General features: G+C 40.7%; 2 protein-coding genes across 2 annotated transcripts in view; both read left to right on the forward strand.

Annotated features, from left to right (window-relative positions):
• The window catches only part of LOC120866638 (myosin-1-like), a 52968-nt gene extending 49410 nt beyond the window's left edge, over positions 1-3558 (forward strand). The window contains exons 35-40 of the mRNA XM_040244436.1: positions 1-42; positions 371-496; positions 584-754; positions 1020-1124; positions 1243-1338; positions 3297-3558. Of these exons, the coding sequence (XP_040100370.1) occupies positions 1-42; positions 371-496; positions 584-754; positions 1020-1124; positions 1243-1338; positions 3297-3449 (693 nt within the window). The 3' untranslated portion in view covers positions 3450-3558. The remainder of the gene's footprint in view (positions 43-370; positions 497-583; positions 755-1019; positions 1125-1242; positions 1339-3296) is intronic.
• Positions 3559-7890: 4332 nt separating this feature from the next.
• LOC120865974 (myosin-4) overlaps positions 7891-11762 on the forward strand; it is a 25793-nt gene continuing 21921 nt past the window's right edge. Inside the window, exons 1-5 of the mRNA XM_040243343.1 lie at positions 7891-7914; positions 8125-8172; positions 11058-11290; positions 11390-11533; positions 11641-11757. Coding sequence (XP_040099277.1) covers positions 11087-11290; positions 11390-11533; positions 11641-11757 — 465 coding nt within the window. The 5' untranslated portion in view covers positions 7891-7914; positions 8125-8172; positions 11058-11086. The remainder of the gene's footprint in view (positions 7915-8124; positions 8173-11057; positions 11291-11389; positions 11534-11640; positions 11758-11762) is intronic.

Genomic DNA, 11762 nt, shown 5'->3' on the forward strand with positions numbered 1-11762 from the left:
CTCCTGGATGCCAGTGAGCGCGTCCAGCTCCTGCACACCCAGGTGGGCATAACAGAACAGCAAAAGATACTGGAAATGAAAAGCTTGCTCATATCTTCATATTATTTCAAATTTATTCACAGTGTTATATGGGGGGTTAAAGTTTAAAATATGTAATATTTTTGAATTGACAAATATTTTTATTAATAGGAACTATGACATTCAGAGTTGACTGTCTTGTAAAAATATACTGTCAACTCAGGTAATTTATGGAACAAGAAGGGATACTAATTAGTTACATTAATTAATTAGCTTGTGGGTTCATTAGAACATTAGACACCCTGATTTTGCGCTCATGTATTAATATTTCTAAATTTGGTATTTTAACCAGAACACCAGCCTGATTAACACCAAGAAGAAGCTAGAGACAGACATCACTCAAATCCAGGGAGAGATGGAGGACATTATCCAGGAAGCTCGCAACGCTGAAGAGAAAGCCAAGAAGGCCATCACTGATGTGAGCAGAGGGCTACCCTGGGTGCTCAAGCTAGAATCTTGATGGGCTGTCAGCTCTCTCAACTGGTTTTGTTTTACTGTTAATCAGGCAGCCATGATGGCTGAGGAGCTGAAGAAGGAGCAGGACACCAGCGCCCACCTGGAGCGGATGAAGAAGAACCTGGAGCAGACGGTGAAGGACCTACAGCACCGCCTGGACGAGGCTGAGCAGCTGGCCCTGAAGGGCGGGAAGAAGCAGATCCAGAAGCTGGAGGCCAGGGTGGGTCTTCTGATCAGCCTATTCCCACCTCATTCTAATCTAATGCATGAGTTTTTTTAGGACCTCCCACTGTTAGATGATGTGGGGCATACAAAGATTCAGAAGAGATATTCTTTGTAAGAACTTTTAAAGGGGGTGACTAGACTAAGGCATTGTATACTACATATAAAGCAGAGTAAAAGCAGCATTATGGTTCATCTGAAGAAGGAATCCACTGGGTGAATGGACCACAGTAAACATCTCTAAAATACTCATCTTCTTGCAGGTACGTGAACTGGAAGGAGAAGTTGAGAGTGAACAGAAACGCAATGTTGAAACTGTCAAGGGTCTACGCAAACACGAGAGAAGAGTGAAGGAGCTCACTTACCAGGTAAGGAAAATATCCTGTCTCTGCTCTCCCCTCGGCTACAAGGGATCAAAAACCAAATAAACAACAAAATGGGATGGTATCTGTGCTTTCAAGAAACTCACTCTTGGAAATATTTCAGACTGAGGAGGACCGTAAGAACATTCTCAGGCTCCAGGATTTGGTGGATAAACTACAAGCAAAGGTGAAATCTTACAAGAGACAAGCTGAGGAAGCGGTGAGTTCAGACCCCCTCGGGATGATGGGGCTGCCTCCTGTTCTCAGATATATCCAAGCCAATTTAGTTCAAGGGGTGAAAGAAATAAGGGTGAAATAAGGAAGGATCGATGAAAGATGATTCAGTGAAGATGTGAAGAATGAACAGAAACCAACCACTTGATGAGATAGCGGAGAGTGTTCTAGGAAGGAGGAACAGCAACGCAAATTTGCTGAGTGGGAAAGAGCCTGATCTGAGAGGTGGGAAGAATAGGGGAACAGCAATAGAGACAGCCCGCCCTGGGCAGGGGGTGGGTCATGGGGTCTTCTAGGCAATGATAAGAAGTCTGGTTTTTATCCAAGGTACAGTGGATCACTGGGGAAGCCACAGCAGGGTTTAAGCTGGGTGGGTCATGCCCTGATTTATACTTTTTTAAAAAGAATTCTGACTCCTATTGGAGAATGGATAGTGAGACTACACTATTAGGTACAAGAAGACATTTTAGGAGGATTTTCAAGTGGTCCAGTGGTTTGTGGAGAAAACAGAAGTAGAGAGATTCAAGATACATTTTGGAGATCAAAACTAGAAGATATACTAATAGATTTTGCTTGGAAAGACAGAGAATGGAAAACAAGGATAATTAATCAGATTTGTGATTTGAATAACTAGGTACATGACATAAATTTACTAAAATGAGGAACTAAGGAAGGAACACATGTAGGCCAAGAAGGAAACAGGAATTCTGTTTTGGAAACATTGTTTGAGATACCATTATATATACACACGTGAAGGTGTCAAGTAAGCCTTTAAATATCAAGTCTCAGAAGGTCTTGGTTATATTCCAACCACGAGATCCTCAGCACTCCACCTCATCTCATTTCTTCAGCCTGTGAATTATCTGAAATAATAATAAAAATATGAATTTCCCAGGTATAGAAGTATAAATAGATACATACCTAAATATCACAAATTTGTTCCTCTGACCATCTCTGGTTTTGTTTTTCCCCTGATCTAAGGTCTGAGAGACAGAGAGAGAACATTTCTCTGCCTCCTACTCTTTCATTTATAAGCAAACCATCTGGGGTTTTTCTCAAGTTCTATTTTTTAGTGACTCAAAGTTTTCTAAACGTTCTAAATTGGAAAGCCTTACTTTGGACAGTTCTTAATGAGCCTTTAAAAAAAGAATGACTACTAGAGACTAAACTAGAACTGGCCTTCTCAAATTTACTGCTATGTGTTCAAATATTCATATAATCAGGGAACACATAGACTGTTTTGGCAAACAACTTCCTGTTTAATTTTTAAACTGCATTAAGTGGCAATAATTTATACTCAAGTGACAATAATAATTTACAGGGCTTTCCTGGTGGCTCAGTGGTAAAGAGTCCACCTGCAATGCAGGAGTCACAGGAGATGAAGGTTTGATCCCTGGGTCAGGAAGATCTCTTGGAGAAGGGCATATGGCAACCCACTCTAGTGTTCTTGTCTGGAGAATCCCATGGACAGAGGAGCCTGGCAGGCTACAGTCTATAGGGTCGCAGAGTTGGACATGACTGAAGTGACTTAGCATGATGATAATAAGTCAAGGGTACTAGCTTGGTATAGTACAAATTGTATACATGTATTTTTAAGAGGTCTGGGTCCATTCTCAGAATTCTGGGAGGTAAGGGGAAAGAATAAGAGGCTGAAAAGCTGGCATATTTAGCAGTAGTTCTAAGATGTTTAGGTGTTATAACAAGAGAACTTTTAGTTAGAACAATTTGGAGACAAATGTCACCTGTCCTTCCTTGCTACCCATGACTTCAGAAGCACGAGAGAAGTTATTTTATTTTTTTTAATGCAAGAGCATTTCTCTAAGCTAAAAAAAGGTGTACTGGAGTGAACCATTTTTAAGTAATAAGAAATTCAAGACCCACTGATCTAAGAAACTAGAAATTTTGAACTTTCCCCCTCTTAAATTCATTTCCATTTATTCTCAGGAGGAACAATCCAATGTCAACCTCTCCAAATTCCGCAAGCTCCAGCACGAGCTGGAAGAGGCTGAGGAACGGGCTGACATTGCCGAGTCCCAGGTCAACAAGCTGCGGGTGAAGAGCCGGGAGGTTCACACAAAAATCATCAGTGAAGAGTAACTCATCCAAATGCTAAAAAGTGACCAAAGAAATGCACAAAATGTGAAAATCTTTGTCACTCTATTTTGTACTTATGATTTTTGCAGATAAAAAATTTATCTGCAAAGAACTTGTGAGTCTCTTTTTTACACTGTGTCAATTTATCTTTTGGTGCCACAAGAAACAAACATATTACTTATAACTTATGGAGAAGTATTTAGTCACCAAAAATAAAACATGGAATGAGCAGCCAAGCCAGTCCCTGTTAGGAAGAGCCCTAAACACCACATGGCCCTGTGGGGAGAGCAGGTGAAGCCTAGAGGCAGATCTTAGACATACAAAACAAGAGTATGCAGAGCCGAGTGTAAATCGCAGCCGGCAAAGCATCAGCTAGTTATCAGGAAAAAAGGATTTCTCTTAGTGAATTTACTGACCTTCTTCATAAAACGGTAGGAAATCCTTGATCCTAAGACTGAGAACAAATAAAACAGCAATTACCTACATAAAAGAAAAAAGTTGAAAAAAATTGGAATAGACATGCAAAAGTATTTAAAATGCAAACTTTATATCCACTAAGTTGGGACTAGGACCCCTTGAGAGGGAAATCTGTTTTATAGATTTTCTGGAACTGTAGGTTTTTTTGCTACCTACAGATGTTCTGTTGTTTGTTTTACTGAGCTCTTCTCACTTGTTAAGAATGAATATATTTCAGTAGTTCCGTCACTTTGGAAATTTCTGTACTTTTTATAAGGCTTTCTCCTAGTACTTCTACTAGCAACAGAAGGTCAATGTATATTTCCCAAAAGTCGGTTCCCTACTGTCATTATTTGATCTTTTGGTTCCCACACTGTGCCTCTCTACAGTGTACGGCAATTGCTATCATTACTGTAATTGGTATTACTACTACAGATTTACATGTGCTGAGGCCAGCATGGGCCTTCCCCTTATTTTTCACGGGCAGGGAGCAGATTAAACAGCATTATCTTGTCTATCAGGAATATATACAACAAAGGTCTTACAAGAACATTACACGCCTATTTAAAAGGAACAATACAAAATTAAATGTCTTTAACTACATTATCTAGTAGGTTAAGCTATCCAACTGCACCCTCTGGATCTCAGCTCCTCGGGACGATTCCCTCTGGGGTATTACACACCTCCATCTGCTTTCTACCAATCATTAGAGATAACTGTTTAATGCTACACCTCGAGTTGCACTTTAAAATACTTTATAAAGCCGTTTATAACAGTCCTTAATATATTATTCAATTCTCTGCCGGTGGTTACAACCTAATATTCCAATCTTACATTGCCATTTCATTTGGCTACTGACTTAGTGAGAAAAGTGAATAGGGAAATGGACAAATGTTAAGCAGATAAACAGGAAAGAGAGGCAGGCTCTGACAATGGCAGCCAGTCTTAGTGAGACCTCACTGAATATTGACTCTCCTGGGAAACATGAGATTCCTCATGCCTCTTGGAACATGCTCCACCTCTCGGATTGAACTAAAATCTGCCACCCACCAAGAACAGTGCTTCTCTGGAAGCTCTTGTAAGAGCTGACCATTATTCCCTAATGCCTTAAGAATGCCTTAGTCCTAAGCTAGAAATGATATCCCCCCTGACCCCCACTGCTGTTTATCCTCTTACAGAAAGCTCTTCCTTGAGAATCATGTTATCCTGCTATTCAACATACCTATTGATGACACCTAATGACTTCTCATTGGAGAAGGTGATGGCACCCCACTCCAGTACTCCTGCCTGGAACTCCCACGGATGGAGGAGCCTGGTAGGCTGCAGTCCATGGGGTCGCTAAGAGTCGGACACGACTGAGCGACTTCACTTTCACTTTTCACTTTCATGCATTGGAGAAGGAAATGCCAACCCACTCCAGTGTTTTTGCCTGGAGAATCCCAGGGACAGGGGAGCCTGGTAGGCTGCTGTCTATGGGGTCGCACAGAGTTGGACACGACTGAAGTGACTTAGCAGCAATGACTTCTCATTCATTGAAGATTTTAGCACCTCTCCTCTCTCCATGCAGTTTGCACTACATTCCTGGTAGACTTCAGTGCCCACATGGATGGTTCATCCAATACACTGACTCCTGCCTCCATTCCATCTCTTCCACAGCCTCACTCTAGAAAATGCCTAACCTTCTAAGTCACCAAATCAAGCAACTCTCTCCTGATTTTCTAGCTTGCTTGTTGGACTATTCTCAACATAACAATTCAACTCCATTGACATCTCCAATATTTTGACCTTTTGTTTCTTCCGTATCCATCAGCCCCTATTTCATCTTTATTTCTCCCCCAACTAAGCAAAAATTCATAATTTGGCTTTTTGTCTATTCTACTGACAGAGTCCTAAACATCCTTGCCATCTCCTATCCCCTGTCACACTTGAGAGCAAAAACGCGAATGAATCAAACAACTCGTTACTCCACACTTCAGAGAAACTCCCAATCACTAACCTCAGTAAGCCTTCCGTGCGGGAGTTACGTAGTCAGCTTGCTCACTCTTATTTATCTCTACTTCAAATCTTCCCATTCTCCTCAAATTTCCATTTCCCTCTTTGCCTGACAATATGATCTCACATCCTGATTAAAAGAAAAAAAGAAACTGAATGTCATCAGATGAAAAAGGCCACCCATTTTTACTGTAAAACCAGCTTCTGATGTGGAAGTCTCTCCACCAATTCAGGGCCCTCTCCCCTGCCTGGCTCTGAGTCTCATCCCTTCCCCCCACTTAGAATATTCCTACAATGGACTATCCTTTTCCTTCAGTTTTATTTCCAATCTCTCCCACTCTACTATATCCTTTCTTAAACTCTCCATTGACCCTATTTTTTTCTCCAGCTATTGAGTCATTTCTCTGCTTTTCTTTACACAAATTCTCAAAAGTGTTATATAGACAAGCCAACTCTACTTCCTCACCTTCCACCTACTCCTTGCTTTAGACTTTTTAAGAACTGCATGATCAATCTATCTACGACTGGGCAAAGCTGTGACTTTTAGGTAGAGAATCCCCAGTAGCTCTACCTGTATAACTCAGCCTATATGTCTTGGTCTCATCCATAGTTTCTTCTTTCATCTTTCAGTTCCAAACTAGTGTATGTGTTTGATAACATTTATGTCTATCATTTAGATATTAAGGTCCAGAAGAAGTAAAAATAAATAAGTTGTGAAAATCTTAAATTTGAGAAAAAAATCAAAAGATGTCTCTTCTTTCTGGCTTTCAAGACTAACATTTTGGGTAAGTCACTAGACTTCAGTGAATCATTTCCATGGAGACTGGGGGAGGGGAGGCAGGGAACAGACTGACCAACTCTTCCACAGTAGTGTATCAAAGAAATAAAACATGTAAAAGATTCAATCTGCAAATGTATGAAAAAGAAATTCTAAGTTAATAGGACATTTGAAAACAGTAATCACACTGATCGGTCATTTGAGCTAGCAGATGGTAGACAAAAATATCACATCAGCTCTCAGTCGCACAGAGTAGATAGGTTTCCTGTCATGTCCAGCAGCAGCTGCCTATGGCAAAACCACCAAAACCCAATTTACATGTACTGTGGGCATATGTGACAGCCCACTCACGTTCTCAATTCAGAGAGAGAGAGTCTTATGGATACCATAGCTTTCCTCCCACCTTCAATAAAAATGTGTATTACCCACCTCATTTGAGCAACACATAGTCATGAGGATTTGCCTGTTAACTAGGAACGTGTATTTATGTCTCCTTCCATTATTCAGTGGAAACATACATGGAAGTCACATGGCATCTTGTTGTTTCCTCAATGAAAACATGTGAACTGAAGACAGCCATGTCCTCCAGAAAAGGAACAGAAGTGTTTATATCCACTCTAAATTCTATATGACTCCCCCACTGGTCTGTCACTACTGCCTAATCTGAGAATCTGCCTAAACTTTCTCCATGTTTAGGCGCTCAGACTTGAAAAGAATCCATCACTAGTGTTTCCAAGATCCGGACCTGGGCTAGAAATTTTCTGCTTCAATATCCATCGCTCACTGCCTCCAATCATACTGTCAGATCTAAAATTCATCCCAGCTCCTTAATGGCTCTAAGGGCTAACAAATCCATTAGTTCTAAACTCCTCACGTCAAGATCATTCTGTTGGACCAGTTTTATAGAATAGTGGGAACCTGGCTTTGAGTGCTGTGATGAATGACACAACAGCAAAGCTGGAGAAATAGCCTTAGAAGCACTGAATCCCCATCCCTATCAAATGCCTATAAAGAACCCTAGATCATCCTCTGTCAAATTATTTATAGGTGTCAAGAAATATTTCTAATTATATCCATTCACAGCCACAGTCAGTGAATATTGTGCAAAGAGATTGCCAAAAAAGGTTTTGCCAAGTAGGTTCCCAGATGGGACAGCTGAGGTGGCTGCTGTGTTTGCAAAATGGTCTCTATAAAAGTGGAGTTGGGATGCCTCTGTCCTGTCCTTCCTCAAAAGCCTTTAAGGTATGTATACATGGAAGAACACTTGGCTAGTCTTACACTCCTGATGAAAACGATCATTCACTTAAGGGAGATGGCTACTATTTCCCAGATTTTAACTTCTGTCTCTGACAGTCCTAAGATGACATCGTACACAATATAGTTACTAATATTTTGTGATTAAATCGAAAAAAAAATGAAAGAATCTGCATTCTCTTGTTTGTCTTTCAACAGCAGTTTCTGCTTTGAGCCTGCTACCTTCTGCATCTGATAACACAAGAGGTAAGAGTAATTTATTATTACACTCTAAAGAATAAAGATATTTCTATATTGCTATGTCTTAAAGAGCTACCAGTTTACTTCCTAGTTTAGTACTGGGAATAGGATACAAGAAGCAGTTGTTTAAAACTGGCTTCTCATAAAATTCTGGCTTTTCAGGCCACTTACCCACACAAAATGTAGTGACTCTTCTCTTTGACATGTGAGAACTTTAGAAAGAATGCAAGGATCGCATCTAATATTTAATATGAACTATTACTGTAACTTAACCTCTGAGGATATTATCAGGAGGGATAAAATCAACAACGTGCAGCTACAGAAGTCAAAATTTCCAGGTGCCAATCCAGGCTTTGCACCAACTCTAGTTGCCTGGGTCAAGCCAGTTGGCTTTGTGTATCTTAAAATACAGCATGTTGCGGTGGCATTAGCATTGAACCTGGACTTCAGACAACAGGGCTCACATCCTAACACCACCACTCACACCTTTGGAACACTGCAAGACTCTTCAATTTTCTGGGCCTCGGTTTCCTCATCAGTAAAATAAGGAAGCTGAATCCTACATGACTACTCAGGTGCCTCCAGCTCTTGTAAACTATGACCTAAGTCAATGGTTCCAAGGACTTCTCCATGGAACTGAAACATTTAACGGATCTCCCTCACTCCATGTATTGGAACATGTCCTTTTACTCCTACACTAGAAATATAAAATATACATAATGATAAAAACATACTATATATTTAATAACTATTTTGAATGAGTTTATATTAAATATAGCAGCTATATTAGATATATTCATTAAAAGAAGAGAAAACATAGTTTGGGAATGTTGCTTGTTTGAACTTGAGACCATTATCACTGTGAGGGTGGATTCAAGGACCTTGGGGATCCTTGGGGGTTTGTGACCCTCACGTTGGGAAATGATTTATCTCAGACTGAAATGAGAAGCATCCTTTCTGAGTTCTGTGGATACACTGCATCGTAGTAATCTCTGCAAAGTAGGATGTTGTTAATTCAAAACTGCCTGGTGTGAAAACAAACACAGAAACAAAAAAAACTTTTCTCCTTGCAAGAGAAAGCCCTAACATTAAATGTTCCGGTATCCGAAAATGTGTCTAAGTTTCAGAATTGTCAAGAGACTATTAGATGTACAAATTAGATAGATTTCAGGGATACAGTGGCAAACACCCTTTCTAAGTCAAGGGAAGTTTAATCCTGATGATTAAGGACCAAGACTTCTTCTGGAAAGCTTACAAATGTTGTGGCTGTTGCTGTCATTGCTGTTGGCAACCAACACATGGCTTTCCACCTTCTCTAACTCTGGTCAGTCATCTGGGCTAAAGGACTTATTTTCTCATAATTAATTTGTGAGTGAGAAAAAAAAGTTCACTTTGGCTTGAAACTTTATACTGGCTATCCATTTCAGAAGAGAGATTTAGAGGACTGAAGGAAAGTTATGACCAACCTAGACAGCATATTCAAAAGCAGAGACATTACTTTGCCAACAAAGGTCCATCTAGTCAAGGCTATGGTTTTTCCAGTGGTCATGTCTGGATGTGAGAGTTGGACTGTGAAGAAAGCTGAGCGCTACAGAATTGATGCTTTTGAACTGTGGTGTTGGAGAAGACTCTTGAGAGTCCCTTGGACTGCAAGGAGATCCAACCAGTCCATTCTAAAGGAGATCAGTCCTGGGTGTTCTTTGGAAGGACTAATGCTAAAGCTGAAACTCCATTACTTTGGCCACCTCATGTGAAGAGTTGACTCATTGGAAGAGACTCTGATGCTGGGAGGGATTGGAGGTGGGAGGAGAAGGGGATGACAGAGGATGAGATGGCTGGATGGTATCACTGACTAGATGGACATGAGTTTGGGAGAACTCCAGGAGTTGGTGATGGACAGGGAGGCCTGGCGTGCTGCAGTTCATGGGGTCGCAGAGTTGGACATGACTGAGCAACTGAACTGAACTGAACGGATGTTTTTTAAAGAAAGAGAAACGGGAAGATAAAGATATAGATATATACCTAAAATAATAAGAATCAGATAAAATCAACAGGTATGCTGAAATCTAGCTTAAAAAATCATAGACCAAAGATATACAATCACTATGAAATTTTACTAAGAATTCAGATGTTTTAATTCAAGAGTCTTTTAAAGTTATCTTCTGTTTAGATAAACCATGACTTCCACCAATTTTAAGAACAGATTATAGAAAAAGACTTTTATATGACTTAGGACAAAATCATTTGTTGCATTTTCAGCTTTCACTGTACTTATCCTTTTACTTACCTAATACCTTTGAATTAATCAGGAGTATATTTGTCTTTATCAGGTATTTTCAACCTGGAATTTTTTTCAAAAAACAGATTTACCTTTTCATACATCCAATTTTAATAATTTTCACATTCAATTAATAAATCTAGTTTTAATAATTTGAGGCAGGAGGAAAATTTGCCTGAGTAGTTGAGTTTTTAAAATAGGTTCATTTAGATGGTAAAGCCATTAGAAATAGTTATTTTCCATTTCTTTTATAATCACAATGTCAAAAAAAAAAAAAAAGGCAGGGGGCTTGGAAAAGGAAACAAATAAAAGCAAGGAGAAGAAAAAATTCTGAACACATTGCAGATGTTGCTGGTTGAAACGTCAATTACTCCACATTTGTCAAGGACGGCTAATAATACAGAGGATAGAATAGAGACTTAAATACCACAAATACTAAGCTATCAAGTTAAGACTTTCAAATCAGTGATCTGCTCTACCAGCACACTGGCATAGTACACAGGAGTAAGTCCTCAAGTCAGAGTGAGGAATAAGCACAGCCACTGCCCAAAAAGCAATGGGAAGAGGTCCACCTGCACCCTGGTTCACCATCCAGCTCTGTCTCTCCATATAGGTATCTGCTGCCACCAGTAACCTGCAGCCATGAGTTCAGACCAGGAAATGGCTGTTTTTGGGGAGGCTGCTCCTTACCTCCGAAAGTCTGAAAAGGAGCGCATTGAGGCCCAGAATAAGCCCTTTGATGCCAAGACCTCAGTCTTCGTAGTGGACCCTAAGGAGTCCTTCGTGAAAGCGACCGTGCAGAGCAGGGAAGGGGGGAAGGTGACAGCCAAGACCGAAGCTGGGGCGGTGAGTAGAGCATCTGGAGGGGACGCGATGGGGCCCCACTGCCCGTTAGGAGAGCCGACACTTCTTTACTGACCTGGCTCCTCCTGTTTGACTTGACAGACAGTAACTGTGAAAGAAGACCAAGTCTTCCCCATGAACCCGCCCAAATATGACAAGATCGAGGACATGGCCATGATGACCCACCTGCACGAGCCCGGAGTGCTGTACAACCTCAAAGAGCGTTATGCAGCCTGGATGATCTACGTGAGTTTGTTCTCATGGACTCTGTTCACACAGGTGGTTAATATTTTGAAAAACAGTACTAATGTCCTGATGAAATAATTATGTTCCTTTTTTCCTTTATGGTGCAGACTTACTCAGGCCTCTTCTGTGTCACCGTCAACCCCTACAAGTGGCTGCCGGTGTACAATGCAGAGGTGGTGACAGCCTACCGAGGCAAAAAGCGCCAGGAGGCCCCGCCCCACATCTTCTC

This window comes from Oryx dammah, unplaced genomic scaffold (assembly GCF_014754425.2).
Source record: "Oryx dammah isolate SB20612 unplaced genomic scaffold, SCBI_Odam_1.1 HiC_scaffold_8, whole genome shotgun sequence".
In the NCBI taxonomy this organism is placed as follows: domain Eukaryota; kingdom Metazoa; phylum Chordata; class Mammalia; order Artiodactyla; family Bovidae; genus Oryx; species Oryx dammah.